The sequence below is a fragment of the Stegastes partitus genome, unplaced genomic scaffold (assembly GCF_000690725.1).
Source record: "Stegastes partitus isolate 25-593 unplaced genomic scaffold, Stegastes_partitus-1.0.2 Scaffold1331, whole genome shotgun sequence".
In the NCBI taxonomy this organism is placed as follows: domain Eukaryota; kingdom Metazoa; phylum Chordata; class Actinopteri; family Pomacentridae; genus Stegastes; species Stegastes partitus.
In genome coordinates, this window is record NW_007579062.1 from 177,701 (window position 1) to 191,145 (window position 13,445).

The 13,445-nt window shown below is 38.8% G+C and overlaps 1 protein-coding gene across 1 annotated transcript in view; it reads left to right on the top strand.

The window, feature by feature from the left end:
- Window positions 1-134: 134 nt before the first annotated feature.
- The window catches only part of cmip (c-Maf inducing protein), a 61,802-nt gene continuing 48,491 nt past the window's right edge, over window positions 135-13,445 (top strand). The window contains exon 1 of the mRNA XM_008298605.1: window positions 135-1,054. Within this exon, the coding sequence (XP_008296827.1) occupies window positions 722-1,054 (333 nt within the window). The 5' untranslated portion in view covers window positions 135-721. The remainder of the gene's footprint in view (window positions 1,055-13,445) is intronic.

Below are 13,445 nucleotides of genomic sequence, written 5' to 3' on the forward strand. Positions count from 1 at the left end.
GCGCCCTCGGCAGACACTCAAGCGCAAAAGACACACGGCTCATCCGCTCGCCTCCCTATTGACGTCAGTCCGGTATCACATGAACGAGCAGGGACCAATCGGCGCGCCGCTGCCGGAGAGCTCTGGCTCCTTCACACCGAGACGGGGGGAAAGACTGAATAAAAGGAAGCCGTGCCAGAGCGCCTGTAACGACCGCAAAAAACCCCGCGGAGGAGTCGACAGCCGCCGCCGCTGGATCTCTAGCCGGTGTTCGTGGCGGTTCCCGGCGGCTCCGGCTGTGGATTCACTGCGTTTTGGCGCCGCGGCGGACGGAGCGGATCAGGCCATGGCCCTAACATATTGAGTAGCTCGTCGGCGGCGGCGGTGGTGCTGGTGGTGGTGGAGGTGGAGGAGGGGGGGAGGAGGCGGAGGAGAAGGAGAAGGAAGGCGCACCGAGGAGACAATTCACGGGGAAAATGGAGGATTATTCTCAGCGTGGCACCGACAGCGCGTCTCGGCTGGATTATTAAGACGCAGCTCGGCGGCGCGTCCAGGCGAGGTCGTGTCGCCTGGTAGGAGGGTAGGAGGGTAGGTAGGTAGGTAGGTAGCTGCCCCCCTCCAGCTCGACCTTTCTGGGCTGTTTTTTTTTCTTTTCCTTCCTTCTTGTTTTGACATACATGTGGGATTGTTCTCGCTCCGCTCCGTGAGCTTTGGAAACAAGAAACTGTTGGATTACGCGAACATGGATTTTAACGGCGGCAGCGGCGGCGGCGGCGGCGGCGGCAACGAGCTGCACAACAACCAGTTCTATCAGTGCGAGGAGAGCAAGCCGCTGCTGGGGGAGATGTCGGAGGGCAACAACAACACGAAGCTGGGCGCGGGGCCGTGCAAGAGGAGCCTGCACCACTGCAGCAGCAGCGGGATGCGCTACAAGCTGCTGCACGAGGGCGACATCCAGGTGTGCGTGGTCAAGCACCCGCGCACCTTCCTCAGCAAGATCCTCACCTCCAAGTTCCTGCGGAGATGGGAGCCGCACCACCTGACGCTCACCGACAGCAGCCTGACCTCCGCCACCGTGAGTTGTGTGTCCGTGTGTGTGTGTGTGTGTGTGTCCGTGTGTGTATGTGCGCGTGTTCACATTCCACAGGCGGACTCGTCTTTTCGTGTCTGGACGCGCGCTGACATTACGCACAGTCTGTTGTTGACGCAGTTTACAGGAAGGCAGAGAGTCGGAGGTGTCCGAGGCCCTGAACGCACCTCCAGCAGCAGCAGCTTCACCTGGAGGCTCAGGGGCTGGTTCTGGGGCTGGTTCTGAGCCCAGAGAGGAGCAGCAGGAGGTCAGAGGCTCCAGGTGTTCATCAGGAAGCTCACACCGTGTTTAAGTAAAAGTAATAACTACAATCTACAGATAGAACCAGAAAGGAAAACAACAACCCTCTGACGTCCAGCTGTGTGGCCAGAAAATAAACAGTTTAACTGCATTTAAGTTGGAAAAAAATATTATTTTACATCATTATTAAAAATTAAATGTGATCTATTTTAGAATCTATATGTTTTAGCTGCTATTTTACAGATTTTACCCGTTTTGTTAAATCACAAATATCCTCTAAAATTTCACAAAAAAGTATTAATTTACATGTTAAACATTAAAAAAGGTCAAAACCTTGATTTAAAAAATCTGTTTATTTTCACTAATGTGGTGTTTGACCATAAATTTACAATATTTTTACTTCAATCTGCCAAAAATCATAATTTTACAATAATTTTCTGTTGTTTGAAAGAAAAATTATGTTTGTTAAGGTGTATGGTAAACATACATGTCAACTATATATATATATATATAGACATATATTTGACAGTTATTTGAGTTTTATTACATGTAGAATCACAGAAAAGTCTTTATTTATCTGGTAAAACATTAAAACATGACAAACTGTGAATATTGTCCACAACAAAAATCTGAATTTTTACCCTTTAAAAATGATAAATATTATTTTTTATTTTAAATATTTTCTCTGTTTTGTTAAATTACAGATAATCTTTAGCAAAAATACAGAAAAAAGTCTTAATTTACAGTAAACGGTAGAAAACGAGCAAAAACTTTAAAATTCAGACTTTTGATGTGAACATTGTTAAATTAATGTTAATTACTGTTTTTTTTTTACTTGTTAATATCTGTATTATTCCAAAACAAGGAAATCTATAAAACAATAAAAACAAATAAACAGTAAATTCTTTTTAACTCTAGTTGGACTGCAGGAACATTTCTGTTCTTTCTATGTTTAATTTTTTAGTAATTTTGGCCACGTTAATGCATAAATCAGAGAAAACAGGTAAAACAACAGTGAATAGTTTTCAAAATGACAATAAAAAACATTTAAATGCTCACGTTTGACACCTGAAGCTTCCCTCTGACCTGCTGCTGCTGCTGCTGATGGTTTTATTCCCTCTGATCAACACTCAGCTGATCTTTGCTGTTAATAACCGACACGATCACGTCAACTCGTCGGCATCATGGCCGTGGATTACATGTTTAAAATCTTTTAAACGTGCAGTTCGTTAAGCGCTGGGAACTGGTCCCTTCAATGATCATTATTATTCCATCAGGATGTACTGATCAGCTGGTAGAACAGGCCTGTGTGTCGTCACAAACATCTGCTTCTCAGATATATGATAGAAAAATACACTCCTGAACTCGTCTTTATGCTTCAGATGATGTTCAGATCGTCGTACAGAACTTTGTGCTGCTGATGTAGACGCACCAACAATCTGTTTATCTTGTGCAACTGATAAAATATTTCCATATGGTCGACGTTTTTGTGCAACCAAATCCTAATTTCCGTCGTTTCTCTGCTGTTCACACGTGGATCAGCAGTTTAACGAACTCTGTGTGGCTTTTAGATACAGTTAAAACCCAAAACTCAGCGTGTTGGAGAAGAATTAAATCAGAATAAAGGATTTTCTGTCTCACAGGTTTGTTAAAAAATGGAAAATGATAAAAATCTGAGGTCGTTTTTTTATTGTATTGCGGCAGAACAAGTTAACTTATTTCACATTTACGGGACCTGATCTTTAAATGTCAAACATATGATGTTTTATAGCGTCTTGAATTTGACAATTTGCAGTTTTCATATAAATCCAGAAGTGAAATCATCCAAAACAAACGTAAACTTCACCAGACAGACACCTAAACTCTGAGAAACGACGTCAAACTGGTCATTTACAGCGATTAGGAGTTTAATCTGCACATTTCTTGTATCTCAGATGAAAAACAGCAAAACAAAAAGTAAACATAAACTAAAAGTGCTTTTTTTTTAATGTGGAAAAACCCGTTCGCTGCAGCTTTTCAACATCAGATAAAGTGAAGTCGTATAAAAAGTCCAGAATAAGAATCTGTTTTCCGTCTCAAGCAGAACAGCAGGAATTTATGATCAGAAGTCATCAGACGAGTTTATTAACCCGACGAGCAAACAGAGAAGAAGAAGAAGAAGAAGAAGAAGAAGAAGAAGAAGAAGAAGAAGAAGAAGAAGTGACTTCAACATGAACTCATGTCGTTATGTAATCTGTGAAGCAGTGAAAGCTTCAAACATCTGGTCTGGACCAACAAACAGTCCCAAAAGATTCACTTTAGTGTCTTTAACTGATTAAAAAAATTTCCATAATTCATTGTAATTTTTGGGGTAATTTACTGTCATTTTACAGATTTTTTCCCGTTTTGTTAAATTACAGAAAATGAAAAGTAAAAACATGTAAACTCTATAAAAAAAAAAGCCAAAACTGTGAATGTTTGCAAATTTTATTTCATATTTTTATAATGTTTGACTGTAAAATTCCACAATTTTACAGTTTTTAAAAAAATATTATATTTATATTCTTTTATTTTGCAAATATTTGCGGTTATTTAAAAGACAATTTATGTACATTAAGAATTAAAATAATAGTAAATCATTTTTTCAGTATATTAACCCTTAAAAAACAGGCCCAAACTATTCATAATGTGGACGTAAAAATCTGTATTTTACAAACGATAATTCATATTTTTACAACATTTCACATTTAAAAAAAGTCTACCTTTTATTTACAAACATTTGTTGTTATTTAAAAGACAAATTATTTATATTAAGGATAAAAAAATGTGAAATATTTTATTTATCAGTTATTAAAAAAACAAAAAAAAATAAAGCGGTCTGGCCAAAACTCTGCATAATGTGTAGCCTACGTAACAAAATGTGTATTTTGCAAGTTAATTAATTTTTTTTGCCTAAAATTACTTTTTTTTTTTTTTTTAATGTATTCAAAACAATAAAATCCTTTTTACAGATACTAAATTTTAAATAATAAATATTTAGTTTTTAAACTATTTGGTAAATTATAGATAAAATCAAGTAAAATCACAGAACACAAAGTTATGAATGTACATGTTGACTGTTAAATGTCGTTATTACTATTCACAGATTTTTTTACAGTATAACAACGATTCTGGCACCTTTGCTTGTAGATTTTAATTTTTTTTAAAATGTATTTTAATAGCGTATAAATCAGTAAAAAGCTTCAAATCTGAAGCCTTTAATCTGCACTTTTATTATTTCTGACACAAAACCACGACTAATGAGTGAACAATCAGAAGAGCTGCAGGTCGGTTTCCTGTTCTGTGGATTAACTGATGGCTCTGTTGTGATGAACCTGATTCCTGGAGGGTTTAATCTCCACTCTGGGTCTAATCATTAACCACAGCAGGAGCCGCGGCCGCCGTAATCAATGGCAATAATTCGTCTGAATAATAAAAGCCTTTATTTCCCGTCTGTTATTATCAACACTTGTGACATTTAGCACAAAGCTCAGCTTTTGTTTTATCAACACGCCGCCTCCGAGGACGTTTGGACGTCGGCCGATCGGAGCGGCGAAGACTGAGCTGCGTTCAGGACGTCGTCGTTTCCTGGTTTAATGGAGAGATCAATAACGTACGGCCAAGTTACTGCACATGAGAATAACTGAGACTTTGATCTGAGCTCGTTAAAAGCTCGTAAACGCCGTCGAGCTGTGAGCCACGTTTCAAACCAACATCAGCATGTTTAGGCTGTAAATAGTGAAAAAATGTCCAAAATGTTGCAGCTGCTGCCTGTAAAATGACAAAATGTGATTTTTTTCTCTGTATTATATCAGTTTAAACAGAGATAAGTAGGATTTTGTCTGTTTCTTTAAGCTTTTTAAACAGTTTGTTGACCAAAAGTTATGACTGTGACAGTAAAAATAACACTGTTGGTTGTTTCCTGGATTAATATTTCAGTTGTTTGGTCCATAAAATATCTGAAAATAGTAAAAAAAAAAAGTGTCCAAAATGTTCTAGTTTCAGCCTCTAAAATGAGTAAATGTGCTGCTTTTCTCTGCATTATATCAGTTTAAACAGAAATAATGAGAATTTTGACTGTTTCTTTACACAAAACAAGACTTCAGAGGATGTTCAATCAGCATTTTAAACAGTTTTTTGACCAAAAGTTGTGGCTGCAGCAGTAATAACAACACTGTTGATGATTTTCTAGGTGATCTGTTCGTCGTTGAGTCGATAAAATGTCAGAAAATGGTGAAAAAAGTCCATCAGTGTTTATGTTTAATGTCACAGAGAAGGAAAGAAACCAGAAAATGTTCACGTGTAAGAAGCTGCAAGTGGAGAAACGTCCAAAATGTTGTAGCTGCAGCCTCTAAAATGAGAAGATTTATTAATTTTAACCAGAAATATTTAAACGTTTGACTGTTTATTCACACAAAACAAGACTTCAGAGGATGTCTGAGGCATTTAAATGTCGTTTAATCTGTCAGTTATTGTCTCCGTTAATCGATTAGTTGCCAGAAAAATGACAGTAAAAGTCTTGTTTATTCAGTTTACTGTCATAAAGAAAGAAACCAGAAAATATTCATGTTTAAGAGGCTACAGACGGAGAATTTAGACTTTTTTCTTTTCAAAAATGGCTCAACTTGGTTAATATATTATCAAAATAGTTGGAAATTAATTTAAAAAGTAAAAAACTAATGGACTAATCGTTGCAGCTTTAGTTGTTGGTGTCGATGACGTCGTCCTGATTATATTAGGAATCAGTGGTTCTCTTAAACTTGCTTTAGAAGCTAATTGACAGAAAAATAACCTTTTAAAAACAAAATTAGTGAAAAAAACTAAATATTTTCTGGTTACAGCCTCTAAAATGAGAAGATTTGCAGCTTTTCTTTAAATTATCTGAACATAAGTTGAATATTTTTGACTCTTTTCTTCAAACAAAACAAAACATTTAATTCCTTTGTGACGCTTTTTTAACCAACAGTGATTTAATTAATCTAAACCTAATTGGCAGGTGACTCATTATCTGTCGTCTGCAGCTTTGAGCCACTGTGGCGTCGCTCTGAGCTTCCTGGTTGATCTCCTGTTAGCTCGTTAGCAAACACCGTCTGATGATAAAACTGACTCGGTTCTGCTGCAGAGCTTTTGGCTCCTGATTCCCCTCATATGTCGTCTGACCAGTTCATTAATAACGCTGCTCATTAGCTTTATGAGAGGCTATCTGAGGCTAATAAAGTGGAGCAGCATGCAAACATGTTAGCGTGAACGCTGCGATCACTAAACCAACTTAAACCTGCAAGATCGGATGTTTTTAGGTGCTTTTAAGGCGTTTTTGTCTCTGTCTTTGGTCTCCACCGGCTCTGGATAGAACAACGAGGTTCTGTCGATGCTAACGCTTCCCCCCGTGACCTGCTAACGTCGTCTGTCTGCAGTTTTTGTGGTTTGCTGGTTGCAGATTCTTCGAAGATATTTGCAGGCGGCTGCAGCAGAAAACGCGGCGAGACTGAAAAGACTGACTAGAAAGCAAAGACGGGCTCAGATCAGCTAGTCTCACAGAAGTCCTCGGTGGGGCTTCATCTGGTGCAAAACGATGGATTTAAAGCCACTTGTGTCACGTCAGACCATCTAACAGCCGCTAACGTCTCCGTTTTATATTCATCAATAGTTCCTCTGAAAAAATGATTGATTAATAACTGTAATTTTTTTTTTTAACTTTACTGTTATTTTACAGATTTTTTTTCAGTTTTGCTAAATTACAGATAATAACAAGTAAACAGAACAAACTATAATTAATGTCCACAACAAAAAGCTGAAATATTAAACTATTTTTACTGTATTAAACAACAATATAATTATTTTACAGTAATTTGTCATTATTTAAAAAAGAAATTTATGTTTTTAGTGATTGAAATATGTTGAATTGTTTTTTGGTGTTATTTTACAGATTTTTCCTGGTTTTGTTAAATTATTAGACCTAAATGTTATAAAAATGTCGTTATTTTTACTGTTAATTTACATGTTGACTGTTAAAAATAGACCAAAACTGTCAATTTCTAAATTTAAAAAAAAAGCTGTTAGTTTACAGATTATTTTTCCAGTTTTGCTAAATTACAGATAACAACAAATAAACAGACTAAAACTGTAAAATAATGTCCACAACAAAAAACTGTAATACTAAACTATCTTTTACTGTATTGAAATCACAAAACGTGATTATTTTACAGATATCTGCAATTATTTTAAAGAAAAAATGCATTTATTAGGGACTAGAATATGGTGAATTATTATTTGAACTGTTATTTTTTACATAATTTCCCTGTTTTGTTACAAAACAAATAAACAAACAAACAAAAAACAGGCCAAAGCTTTTTACTGTATTAAAGTCAACAAAAACCTAATTATTTTCCAGATATTCACCATTATTTAAAAAGGAAAATTATGTTTTTTAGTGATTGAAATCTAGTAAATTATTTTTTAAATGTTATTTTTCTCAGTTTTGGTAAAAATATGACATTTAAATGTTCTAAAAATATAATTATTTCACAGTTAATTTACATGTTGACCGTTTAAAACAAACAAAAAAAAATATTCACTATTTGAAACTGTAAATAATGTCCACATTTTTAAAAAAAAAACACCCACAAAAACAAGTTTTTAATGAATTAAAATCAGCTAAAAACATCTTTATTTTACAAATATTTTCACAGTTTTTTAACCGAAGCATCTCTGCTTTGCTTCCACCAGTTTTTCTTTTGATTTATTTTCTGTTTTTAGTGTCAAACCACCAGTTGATATCGTTCTGTTTAGTGTGTGTTTATATTTATGTTGGCAGGTTTTCTTGTTGCGTCCAATAAATCCTCTCACATCTACGTACATCTATTTGGATTTTCCTGCTTTTGTTGCTGGAATTCGCTGTAAATTATCTGTAAATCATATTTTTTCGGCCTATTCAGAGGCTCATTCTTAGAAAATCTGGTTGTCGTCTCACATGGACACAACTTTGGACGATTGCTGCCTCTTTTAATGTGATTTAGGACAAACTATCAGGCAGTTTTTTATTTATCTGCTTGCTGTAGCTGCTGTTTGACTTATAGAAGTGAAGCCAGGACGGATCCAACAGGCCGCTCTGTTGGCGTTTGTAGAACGTTGCGGCTCCTCGTAGGTTTTTCCTGTTTCTACGATATCAGACTTTCTCTCTACAGTCGAACGCGTCGCTTCGGGCCTCCAGGAGTTTTTTCCTCCGCCTCTGATCAGCAGGTTAATCGGCGATAACGATGAATAAGCTGGTTGGTCGTCGCTCTTCCTCTCCGGGCTTCGCAGCTTCGAGCTCCAACTGTCAGCCGTGTTTTATTGATTGCGGTTTCAGCGGCAGCCGTCGAACTTTGGCCAGTCAACACGGGCCAGGAAGTCGTCTCCGTGGCAGCTCGCGTCCAGAACAAACCCTGATCCCCGCTGCTCGCGTCCTTCCTTCTTGTCACTCAGGGGCTAATTCGTTCTGGAGTTTCTGTGGTTGGAGATGATTTTTCATCCTGAACGCCTCATCGTGCGTTCAGTCCGAACACAGCAGCTCCTGTGAGCTCGGACTCGGAGTCGACCAACAGTCCACCTGAGCCTCACTTCTGCTTTTAGGAGGCTTAAAATCTGACGTTTTTGTTGGTGTATTTTCTGAAATTCTTAAACTGAGCACAAAGAGACGCAAAATGACCAAAAAAGTGATGAAAATGTTCACAAAGAGACAAAATATAACCATAAAAAGAAGCTATGTCAATATGAAGTGACATAAAAAGGCAATAAAGAGACAGTAAATGATCACAGTGATTTAAAATGAGCACAGAAAATAGCCGCAAAGTCAATAAAAAGTGACATAAAAAGACTATAAAGACGCATAAAATGACCAGAGAGAGATGAAAAATGACCGAAAAGAGCCAAAATCTAAACACAAAGTGAAGCAAAGTTACTATGAAGTGAAATAAAAAGCTAGAAGCAGACATTAAATGACAACAGAGTGATATAAAATGAGCACAAAGAGACACAAAATAACCGCAAAGTTCATATAAAGTGACCTAGAAAGACTATAAAGAGACGTAGAGTGATCATAGTGACGTAAACTGAGCGCAAAGAGACGTTAAATGACCAGAAAGTGTCAAAAAATCACCATGAAGAGAGAAAAAATGACCACAAAGTGAAGCAAAGTTAATATAAAGTGACATAAAAAGACCATAAGGAGACATAAAATGACCAGAGAGTGATGAAAAATGAGCACAAAAAGATAATAAATCACCAAAAACAGGCAAAAAATAACCACAAAGTGAAGCAAAGTGAATATAAAATGACATAAAGACATTATAAAGAGACATTAAATGACAACAAAATAATATAAAATGAGCACAGAGAGACTTTAAATGACCAGAAAATGTCAAAAAATTACTGTAAAGAGACAAAATAGCCACAAAGTGAAGCAAAGTTAAAATAAAGTGACATAAAATTATCACAAAATGATAAAAAAAAAAAAAAAAGTGATGAAAAATCACCACAAAGAGACAAAAAATAACCAGAAAGTTGCAGAAAACGACCACAAACCTAAACAGTTCTCAGTCAACGTTCAGTTTAACCTTAAATAACCCTTTTATGTGTTTTTGTTTTGTTGTGCTGGAGCTTAAAAGTTCATCTGGGAGTTTGTAAACAACAGTTTCCAACTTAAAGCTCCAAAACAAACGAGTAAACAAGAGAAATGTGAGCGTCCCACGTCTGTATCAGCAGCTTGTACTGCTAACGGGTCCCCAGAGACTCGTGGACACGCCGTCCTGGAAGTCGTCACGTTAACGCACCAACACGAGTCAGGCCGTTGGTTCTGAGGCGCTAACGCTGCCATGCTAACGCTGCCATGCTAACGCTGCCATGCTAACGCTAGCTCCTCTGCTCTGAATCACGTCTCCTCGTGCGTCGTCCCTGAACTATGAGGAAGAGGGCTTTTCTTTTCTTTTTCTTTTTTTTTTGTTCGGCGTGAATGTGCATTTCCTGAGTGGGGCCGTTGTTCTGGGTTCTGTGGGCCGCAGCAGAACAATGCCGACCCGCTGAGGAGGCACAAGAACTCTCCGACGCTCGGCACATAGCTGAGATGAAGAAAAGGCTTTGTGAAACCCGGAGCGGCTGCCAAGGAGGTTTCACGAGTCGCGTTCGTCCCAAACTTGAGATTCTTGGAGGTTCAAAGAAAGGCAGCAGACGTGACTCACGCTGCTTTATGTTGACTCTGCATCACGTTTGCGTAACAAGGCAGCGAGTTCAAGACGACGACGACGACTTCCCTTCAGCCACAGATGAAAGAAGCTGCTGCTGCTGGACGGAGGCTCCTCGGGTCACGTTCGGTTCCTCATTGATCCGTTTTACCGACGGAGCTTCATCCGGCCGGGCTGCTGTGACGCCTGCATCAGGTTCACGTCGTCCTGGGTGTTCAGTTAGCAGAGAGGAATCAGATAAAGAAGGGTCAGATCTGGAGGTAGAGTGAGCAGGTTCAGGTTTCTCATTTTTTGGATTTCTTTTATTGTGAATCCGCTGGACGTTTGAGGGAACACAAGTCCAACGTAACAACATGATGTCGTAAAGCTCGGCTGAACTACTCAGAGCCGCGATTTGTAGCCATCAGTTCACATTTTTAGATGGAAGTCGTTTAAAAAAACCACCAAATGGCCACAAACTGACGTAAAACAGATGAAAGAGATGAAAACTTATTGCAAAATGACCACAGAGTGACGTACGATGACTTAACATCGCGGTGAGAGAACATAAAAAGTGGCAAAAAAAAAAATCCATAAAGTTACCACAGACACAAAATGCCCAAGAATAGAATATAAAGCAGCCACGCAGAGATGCAAAACAGCCACAAAACGACAACAAAGAGACACAAAAACGCTCATAAAGTGGCAGAAAAGTTCCACAAGATGACTACAAATGACCACAGAATAACTAAAGTGATGGAAAACAGCCACAAAAAGACATAATGGAATAAGAAAGTGATCTAAAAGGACCAGAAATCGTAGTGAAATGGTCACATGCAGACGACAGAAATGCAAAAGAATGACAAAGGCAACGGCAAAGTGACGCACAATGAGCAAATATTGTTGTTAGGACACGACAAATATCACAAAAGACTTATAAAATAACTACAAATAGACATAAAATGTCCATAAAAGCAACCACAAAGTGATGCAAAATGACTAAATGTTGTTGAAAGACCACAAAGAAACATAAAATGACTTTTAAAGAGATGCTAAACAATTACACAGTGATGCAAAATGACCACCAAATGTTGTTAAATGGCTTAAAAACTCTAGTAAAAACACAGAAAAGATCACAAAATGACTAAAAAATGACCATGAAGAGACATAAAATGAGTCCATAGTGACAGAAAATGACCAAATGTTGTAAAATAACTAAAAACTCTCGTAAAACCACAGAAAATATCGCAAAATGACGAGAAAAATATCATAGAAAGACAGAAATGGATCCACAGTGACGCAAAATGACCACCAAATGTTGTTAAATGACTTAAAACTGTCAGAAAAACCCCAGAAAGACACAGAAATATCACAAAATAAGTAAAATTGACCGTAAACAGACATAGACGAGTTGTTAAAATGTTGGTAAACAACTTAAAAACCACAGAAAAGATCCCAAAATGACTAAAAAATGACCATAGAGAGACATAAATGGGTCCATAGTGTCTTAAAATGACCAGCAGCTGTTTTTAAATGTCTTAAAAACTGGTGAAAACACAGAAACGGTCACAAAATGACCATAAAGACACATAAAATGAGTCCATAGTGACGTAAAATGACCACTAAATGTTGTTGAATGACTTAAAACTGTCAAAAAAAAAACCCAGAAAGACACACAACTATCACACAATAAGTAAAAGTGACCATAAAGAGACATGAATGAGTCGTTAAAATGTTGTTAAATGACTTCAAAACCACAGAAAAGATCCCAGAATGACCATAACGACACATTAATTGGGTCCATAGTGACGTCAAATGATCACTAAATGTTGAACAGCGCTGGTGGCAGCAGCCTCAGTGTTGGAGCTTCATCAACTCGTTTAACATCGTCTGAGTTCTGATCAGTGAGAGCAGCAGCAGCCCAGCTGTGAGAAACTCCCCCAGAACACAGAGCGTGTGCAGCTCGGCTTCCTGATGTGGTCGCCGAGTGCGTCATCCAGCCTCTCAGCCAGCCTCAGCCCCCAGCGTGGCCCTAATCCTAATCTCAGCCATCTGAACCGGGCCGGCCCGATTGGCTGCAGGCTGCACAAAGACAGGAAGCGCTGCCTCCAGCCTCCTAATCTCACACATCTCTGCAAACCTTTACGTTTTCACGCTTCTGTTTGTGTCCACGGTGGCAGCTTGAGCGCCGAAGGTTTGTTGTGATGGATGTGAGCGTCGGGTGGAGGAAGAACCTCAGATGTTTGCAGAAGCAGAACCACAGGATGCAGCCGATCACGTCACGCCGAGCCTCAAAGCAGAAGTAGAGAGCCCAGATTCTGCACGTTTACAGGCTTGTTATGGTGTTTTTGTGCTCTGCCAGAACACATTATCAGGTTTTTTCTCAAACTGCACGGTGCTGCTGCTGCACCGCTCGAGCTCCTGTCTCTTTAAGAGCCGTCTGCTCTGATTGGTCGGCCGGTCCGACCTAAACCAGGTAGCGTCTCAGTGAGCTCAGATCGGAGCTCAGAGGAAGAGGAAGCTGCTCTTTCCTGGTTTGAGGTCAAACTAGCTGCGAGACAGGAGTTGTGAAAAGTCTGAGGCGTTTTCGCCCAGTAAGGAGTTTTCTGTGAGAGAATAAGTACGTTTGGAAGTTTGCAGAACCTTGAACGCAGCTTCACAACGAGCTGCAGGGAAGGAGGAAGCAAAAAGCAGAATGTGGGATCTGCACCGCAAAGCGACGGGAAGTGAAGGAGCACGGCGTGACATGAAAAGAACCACAACGGGACGCAGAATGACCACAAGCTGAGATGAAGTGACGGGAAAAAGTGACACAAGATGGCCCCCAGTTGACAAAAAACAACTGCAGAGTGATGCCAAACATTAAAAAGGAGATGCAAAATCACCATAAAGAGAATAAAATACCCACAAAGTCATGTAGA